The following is an 8502-nucleotide window of genomic DNA, read 5'->3' as shown; positions in this document are numbered from 1 at the left end:
GTGTATAGCTCATGTCTGGGCAAAGAAATCGAATAAATCACCGTAACTCAACCTTCTATCTCCCAATTTGGAATGTATTTGTTTTATTTATGTTATTCTCATGAATTCTGACTTTGTTGTGCATGAGTTTTTGAAATTTCCTAGCAGCTTTCCCTCTTCTAGAAACTTAAATGAAGGTTTTTTTGTTTCTGATATTTCTAGTGGAACGGGAAAATGTACAGAAGAGGACCTTTACCAGATGGATAAACCTGCATTTGGGAAAGGTAAGACTGACAGACAGTCTTGATATTGAGATACAAGAACACAACCATAGACAGATTGCAGTTAACTCCTCATAAAGTAGTTAAAATATGGGAACAAAGTTCACTTCTGTGCACATGGGGAGGAGAATGAGGGGAAGCTGAAGGCTTCTTTCTGGTTAATTGAAAATTACTTTTCAGGTGCAATGAATGCCTGGCTGGCTTTAGTTCACTTAAGGTTCACTTAAGTCTTTAATGGTACTGACTGTTATCATGAGGCTAGAATTTTCCAATAGAATGTAACCACATAAAATCAAAAGTGCTTGAGGTTGCTGTGGGGTGATGATGACTGTCTTCTTCCCTGGACTGGAAGTTTGAACATCTTAGGCATCATGGCCAAAGACAGATGTTCTTCAGAACCTGGCTTCATCCCATATCTGCAGATGGCAAACATTAGTTCCTTGTCAGTCATGTCGGGGGGGGCTGTGTGATGGGATCTTTATGTAGCTACTTACGCTAGAGCATGAATTTTGGGGCATCACTTCATATCCTTAAGATGTAATTGTTTCTTAATCATACTATAATATGGCTGTTAAAGCTAATTTATCATTCTTATTGATAGTAGATAAGTGCTAACTCTTAAGAGTAGTCTGCCTTCTAGAGAATGATTTTCCTGCTGTTGAGAATGAAGAGACCAAAAAAAAATCTTAATATTACTGAGATAGCAGCAATGCTTAGTGCATGATCAAGGAATGAGACCTGGTTCCTGGTCTAGATGAGGTCCTAACTTGGACTGGAGTTTGAGCTTCATGGCGCTTTTTGTATCTATGGCTTAATTACATGAAGTACAGACTGAGACCAAGTTTGGGCTACAAATTTACTCTCCTTTTAGCTCCTGTAGTGCCTGGGAAATGATTGCATTTCAGACATGGTAAAGTAAATGGATTTTAGAAGTAAGGTATCACATATATAGTTGCTTAAATCCCCTACTCTGCTGTGAGGGTTGCTGGAGGAGTAAAGGGATCCTCTTAAATCTCACTGGGAAATCAAAACGAGGCTAGCTGGAAATGTTTTGAGTAGCGATTGCTCCCAAAGGTCTCTAGAACGAAGACAGTGTTACGTGATGCCTTCGGGAATCAGGCTCTAGGGCTTTAAACTAACTGCAATTTTGGAAGTTGTCAAAAAGGGTTGTCAAATATGCGACTGTGGAGAAGGTCTTTGACGTACAGGAGGAAAAAGCCTGTAGGGTGCTGTTAATTCTGCCATGCCAAGCATACAAAGAAACTTTGTGGGCAGGTGATCTGCTTTCTCTGGAGCGCATACAATTTTTTTTCCTCTCTGATTCAACAAAGAAAAATGCTTTTCCGAATAATAGGGAAAAGTCTGCTGCTGTGTTAATGTTTTTCCTGGAAGTGGCATAATAATACCCATGTAAGTAATGAGAGCTTTGCTAAAGCTCTTAATTACAAGTAATTACAGGTGATTCCCTGAAGGCATCCACTGAGGAAGGTGGCTTCTGCCTTTATCCTCAAAGCAGCACTTCTTGCAGAGTGACTGCTTTCTTTTAAAGGCAGCAGTGAAGTATTCCTGTACTTCTTCAGGAAACTTACAGTGTGGTGTGTCCCCTTCTGGAGCAGACCATCTCATTTGGGTCATCTTTTGAGAGGAACTGGCTCTGCTGGTCATGGGATGATTGGGAGTAGTTTGAATCTTCTGAGTTCTGATTGTTCTTAAGTACTAAAAGAGTAAAAAAGGTTTGGGTTTGAGGCTTTCAGATATGTTATTTAATTTTTAAATGAATGATAACTTTGCTTTCTTTCAGTATGGAGCATTGGTAAGTACTCTTGAGTTAGAGAGTAGTAACGAAAATGTATGGTCCCAGTTTGCCAGAAGCAGGACTTAATCAAAGAATAGTGCACTGCCCAACCACAGATAAAAAGTTTGGTCTCTTTGAGGACACATGAGTGAGTGACACTTGAACAGAGCCTAACTGCTGCTGCTGAGACTACCCCTAAGGGCTGAGCTGACTTGGCTGTGCGCCTCACAGTGCACACATCATTGGACGCTTCAGTGATGTGAAGAGATGGTTCCCTTTGGAGGAGTTTGCTGAGAAGAGAGAGACACAATACAAGAAGTTGCTATTTAAAGTACTTGGAAAATACTGGGAAACAAAGTGGCACCACCAGAAGTGTCACAGAGGAGACAGGACGTTGTGGCTGGCTGGATTGTGTGCTGATTTCAGCATCAAGTGGGATCTGCTTCAGCTGGACTTGTCTTAGTCGGAGGCATCAGCATCCGACCCTTGGATTGTCGTTTTCTAGGCAGAGTATTTAGGGTGAGATTCTGTTATAGGAAGTCTGGAATAAGTCCATGTCTCATCTCAGCTACATCAGTACTAGATCTCAGTTTTAGTTCCTACATTCCTGGGACAGAATGCCACTGATGTGAAGAACAGCATAGCACTTGCTTTCTGCAGGCTAAGATTTACTTCTGATATCTCTGTCTTGTAAAACTCTCCTTCTTACTCTCTGAAATCATGGTGACTTACCAAGCAGTACTGCTCTAAAAGCTACCTGGCTTCTTTCTTCACAGCGCAAGCCTCCTCTGAAAGTGAAAGACTTGTTCATTGATATACAAGATGGCAAAATCTTGATGGCGCTATTGGAAGTCCTGTCAGGACAAAAACTGGTATGTATGCAAGAGGGAGAAACCTCCCTGGATATGGAGCTCTCTCTGTTATGAGCAACAATGTGTGGACATTCAAGCAATAAGGATGATTTTGGTCCCATGTCTTGTGTATAGTAATAAGAATTTCAGCAGCTTTGTGGTGATTTCCTTATGTCACAGGCTGGTGCCCTGAGTTGTAAAGTAGATTGTAAATGGTGTGAGATCAGTGTAACTGTTCCTACCCCTCAGTTTTTTAAAGGCTTTAATACATTCATACTCGTATATTCCATGTAGAGATGCAAGTCACATTACCAAGAAAAGACATATTTCCTGTTTGTTTTTTTAATCCATAAATTCTGTTTCTATTTTGACTAAGATCATTATGACACGCAGAAGGTCTGCTGATGCTTAGTGTAGTTGTGAGTTTGGTTCTGGTATCCTAGCTCAGGTTTCCTTAGTCTTACTGATATGATCTAAATCAGAAGGGCAGAGCTTCCCTTACAGATTTTTTTTCTCTCCTCCTTTCTTTCTAAGAGCTGTATAAAGTTCCACATATCAGAAATGGAAACACCCAGTGCAAACATAAATGACCAACTGCAATCTACTTTAATATTTTCTTTCTGCATCAGTCTTGTCAGCAAGTACTGTCTTCTGTGTGGGTATCACACTTGCATAAGAGGGGAGACCTGTTCTGCAGCCATCTCACCACTGCAGATACATTTGCAATCACCTGGTGATGCTCTGTAGTGACTGAACCATCTGCATACTGCAGGATGAATGGCCACTGTAGTCACACAATGAGAACCACCTAGTTTCTAATATTCTTGCAGTTTTGGGGAGCTGTAGCAGAAGCAGCAGCACCTCTGTGTGCATTCACACAGTTTGCATTGAGAGCCAGGCTGGAAAGGATTTGAATCATGGAGTCACAGGACCATAGAATGGGTTTGAGTTGGAAGAGACCTTAAAGATCATTTAGAGGGGACACTTCCCGCTAGACCAGGTTGCTCAAAGCCCCATCCAGCCTGGTCTCGAACAATTCCAGGGACGGGGGCATCCACAGCTTCCCTGAGCAACCTGTGCCAGTGTCTCACCACCCTCATAGCGAAGAACTTCTTCCTAATGCCTAGTTTAAATCTACCCTCCTCTAGTTTAAAACCATTGCCTCTCATCCTACTGAAGGGGGAGACACATCATGGTGAACCCTAGGCTATGGCCCAGGAGGTCAGGCAGGAGGGGAAGGAAGGAGGTAAGGGGGTCGGCTGGCCAAACTTGGGTTGGCAGTTGGGTGTTCTTGCACGCGTGTGATGAGAGTCTGAAAAAGTGGAATCGCAGGGAGGTGAGCAGGCAGCAAATCTGTTTCATTTCTGCCAAAGTGGAGGTCTCTGCCTCCTGCCTGCCTGTGCCCACTATGAAAACTGCTCACGCTTCCTAATTAGGATCATTTAATTTAAGACAAAAAAGATAAATCTATTATTACGAATTTTCAGGTAAATTTGATTGTGTGAATGAACACGATTGGGAAATGATTACATAAATAATCAACGTGGCAGGTCCAAGGGAGTGATAACATCTGGAGAGCAGGAAGGCTGGCTGCTAACCCTGTTTTGCTACAGCAAGGACAGCTCATGTAGTTGAAGCACTTTGCTAAGCAGAAAAGATGGCAATAATTTCACATAGGTAGATTTCCTTAGCTTTATTTTGCCGCTGTTTGTAGATTTTTAAGCTTTGCATGATGTGGTGAATAATTCCATAATTTTTAAAATCAGTGTGGCTCTTTTTTTTTTTCTAGATGCACGAATACAAATCCTCAACCCATCGCATTTTTCGTTTGAACAACATAGCCAAAGCACTTAAGTTCTTAGAGGACAGTAATGTGAGTATTTCCAAAGGCTGATTTTAATACTTTCTCTTGGTATATGGTGCAAATTGTAATTGTTGTAACTAGTGTGATGCACTGCACATATAGAAGAGGAATGTACCGCTTGGAGGCACTGCAACTTACCTTAGCAGCAAGGCTGAAAAGCCACATAAAAATGCTGAAAAGCCACATAAAAATGCACAACGAGAGCACCTACAGTGTCTAAGACAATGATTATTTGTTCATTTTATAATGTAAAAGTTCAATAGGATTAAAGGGTCAGGAAGGCAACATTAAAAGAAAATAAAAAGAAACGCAAGTATTTGTTATGAACTGGGTCTCAGTGACATTACCTCAGTTACAATGAAGGTAGATGACTTTTGTCAGAAATACTTTCAGTATTACAAATCATGTATTTATCTGGTAGACTGCTGCAGCACCTGATCATGTGTCAAAGCCAAGAGAAAATTAAATCTAGGAGCATGACATAAACGCATAATTCCAGGAATCAAATCCTTATAAGGATATAAATTCCCCCAGTCAGCTTGGCACTACTGCAACATCACTTTTTAAAGTTGTAATTGACCAAACAAGATCAGACCCTGTAGCTTGAAATTACTCATTCCTTTTTTTAAAAAAAAATTTTTTCATTAGGGCTTTATTCCAAAGCCCTGTGGATGTGGCCTGTGTCTTGAAAACTCTCTACTCTTGAAAAATTTTGAGAAGTAATGAGGTCAAGAGAAGTCCTAGCCATGTAACAACTTCTATACATGTTATACCTAGATGTTTCAGAAAGAGAAAGCACGTGTTGGGCAATGTCCTATAAAGGACTGCAACAGGCTCTAAACTTTGTGGGTGAGGAGGTGTCTGGTGTGTGTAGAGGGGCAAAACGCTGCCTTGCATGGAACACCCCAACAGCAACTGACGGCACTTTGCTACATCCCTGCCATGAGCTCAGCTCTTGTTCCAGAGATCTCCCAGCAGTGTATTCGTCCAGGAGAGTCACTGCAGACCCCAGTGCAGGCATGAGCACGATGCGAGGTCTTGGTGGATCTCTTACGACCTTGTAGATGTGGGAGGTTTAACCTCCTTTGCCTTTTTCCTCAGGAGGTGATGTGAAAGGTCAAGAAGCTGTCCAGTCACTTCCAGGTGTTCCAGTCTCCTTTTGGAAACTCTACCAGGAAGGGCTGATCTGGCCCTAAGTGTGTATGTCTACGTGGCTTGCTGCAGAACTGCTAAGAAATATTTCATGTGTTCACCTATTTCTTAACAGTTTCCCAGTTGATGTTTTCTACCCAAATCCAGCCAAGGCCCACTGGCAGATGAGATTTTTTTCTCTCTTTTGATATCAGCACATGGCAGAGCTGCAACTGAAGCATGTCTGGTTGCCAGGACCTCACTTGGGGACAGCCTAGAACCTCAGTGAGTGAGCCCAGGCAGGAGGAGCCTTGGACTCAGGTGGCTTTTTAATTAGTAGTGCTAAAGCTTCTTCTTCTCTGTGGATTTCTTGTTTCCTGAAGAGTAATCAGCCAATATCTTCTAGCTGGATATCTCTGCAGTGCTGGGTGGCAAACATAAGCAGCAGTAAAAGGACAGAGCCAACATTGAAAGCAGTCTAATGATAAATGCCATTTGCTCCCCATTTTTGAGAAACTGCTATTCAAATACACTAGTTTTTATAGGTTTTCCCATGCCAAATACCTTGGGGCTAGCCTTGAAATGTGACAGCTAGAGGTGTCTTCTGGCTAAGATTGAAAACCGTTGTGCAAACCACTAGATAAAAAGTTACTTTGCTTTCCTTTTTTCAGTTTAACCAAACCGGTTAGTGAAGGGTGTTGATGAAGGTGTTGGCAAAATGCCTGGGCTGCCAAAGAGCTTCAGGGTTAGATATTAAACCACAGTGGGTGGAACCCGTCAGCATACGCTTCTGTGGAACTGGGGCAGCAGGGTAAATCACTGCTAAGTGATTCATCCCGTACAGGATTTCTCCGTGATAAATGGGCTGTGTGCTGGGCTTCCACTTGGTCTGGGTGCCATGTGCAGTACTAACAGCTTCCTTGCTTCCTCCCTTCTCTGTGACCTTTTCCAAAACCACGTCTGTGTTGTCTAAGAGAATAACATCCTGGTGTTATCAGGTGGAAGAAACCTCAGTGTGGGAAAGTCTAGAGTTTTCTTGGATTAGGCAACCCTATCCTTTGCTGACCGATTTAATCAGAACTCTGTGACAAGCTCTGTAAGGTGAGATAAGCAAGAAGGAAGGAGATGCATAGCAAAACAGAAGCAAGCAGATCTTATTAGGATTTTTATTTTTGTTCGAGAAGTGACTCTCTACTTTTTAAGAACAGGATTCACTGGAGGGGGCACCATCTTGTTCCATTTTTTTATGGAGGAAACACATTCGTGGTCATGAGGATCCAGGAGTGGGCTCACATTTCTCTGCAGACTTTACTGGGGACTTGAGATAAGAGTTCCATGAGCAGGGTGGTTGTGATCAGGGCAAATTATCAGTAACATAAGGTTTCAGTATTGCTTTTTGGCAGGCCAGTCAGTTGCAGAAGTGCTCTGGACATACCCAGTAGTCTCAGTGCTTTTTTTGCATTTACCTTGCTGCTTTAAAATTGGCTCTGAATTTATGATCTCTTCTACAGGTAAAGCTTGTTAGCATTGATGCGGCAGAAATAGCAGATGGAAATTCCTCTCTGGTACTTGGACTAATATGGAATATAATCTTGTTTTTTCAGGTAATGAAACGAATACTTTAATCATAAGTGAACAATCTTTATGGTATCAATCTATTCCAGTGGAATACGGACTTTGAAATTGATTTTTAATCCTAAAGAACATAATTATGCATACTAAACCTGAGCTTTTCCCTCCTAATGTACACTAATTTTATATCTGCAGCTGCTCTCATTTTACTTCATTGGACCTATTTTGGTGTAAGTAGTAGACAATTTAAGCCCTTGTTTGACTTGGACCAGAATTAGAGCTTCAGATTACTACTTTCCCTTCTCTTCTGTGCCTTCTCAGGGTTCTGTTCAAGATTCTCTGGATCTGAACCAATGTCTCAAGTTTGGTTCCAGGTCACGGTTTATTTTCAATAACCTTTTCAGTATTTGGTCCAATGTGGTGGGAGATTTCCGGAGATTTACTCAACATGGCAAAAATTTGCAACTGATGTAGATGGCTAAAATGAAAGATCTTGAAAGGCCTGAAATCGATAAAACTGATTTGAGCCTGAAAACTGACGCAGCCCCAGGCTTAGATTAAAACTGCTGCCTAATCTACACGTGTTTTAAAAATGACCTTTAGATAATAACAAATTCTAATGAACGAAGGGAGATGGAGGGAGGGTTCTGCAGCTCTCCTAAGACTGGGATTTCTTTCATTCTCTTGGACTCATTTTAAAAAATGGCTATAATTAAAAAAAATATTCTCAAAGTGGCTCAGCTCTGGCTGAGCTACTCAAGCTGACCAGTGGTGCACAGCACCGGTTTGGCCAGGCGGACACACAGGCAGAGACGGTGCAACCAGCATCTGTGGCCCCAGCAGCAGCGGGCACGGGGGACCTAAGAGCAGCAGAGTGGATAATCTGGGCTCAAATATCAATGCTGAGCAAGGACAGGAGTGCTGCTGCAAGTCATCATTTCTTGACTGAAAATATTTTGCTCTGGCAAGTCCTGTGAAGAGAACAATTTCAGTTAAATTCACTTTCAAGGACACGTTTCTTTGCTTTTT

The 8502-nt window shown here is 41.9% G+C and overlaps 1 protein-coding gene across 1 annotated transcript in view; it reads left to right on the top strand.

Annotated features, from left to right (window-relative positions):
• Window positions 1-201: 201 nt before the first annotated feature.
• The window catches only part of CLMN (calmin (calponin-like, transmembrane)), a gene marked incomplete at its 5' end in the record, with an annotated part of 17386 nt that continues 9085 nt past the window's right edge, over window positions 202-8502 (top strand). Inside the window, 4 exons of the mRNA XM_009871597.1 lie at window positions 202-263; window positions 2832-2927; window positions 4696-4779; window positions 7413-7505. Coding sequence (XP_009869899.1) covers window positions 202-263; window positions 2832-2927; window positions 4696-4779; window positions 7413-7505 — 335 coding nt within the window. The remainder of the gene's footprint in view (window positions 264-2831; window positions 2928-4695; window positions 4780-7412; window positions 7506-8502) is intronic.

Source organism: Apaloderma vittatum, unplaced genomic scaffold (assembly GCF_000703405.1).
Source record: "Apaloderma vittatum isolate BGI_N311 unplaced genomic scaffold, ASM70340v1 scaffold45556, whole genome shotgun sequence".
NCBI lineage: Eukaryota > Metazoa > Chordata > Aves > Trogoniformes > Trogonidae > Apaloderma > Apaloderma vittatum.
Note: the sequence above shows the minus strand (reverse complement) of the source record. Positions and strands in the feature narration are given on the sequence as shown.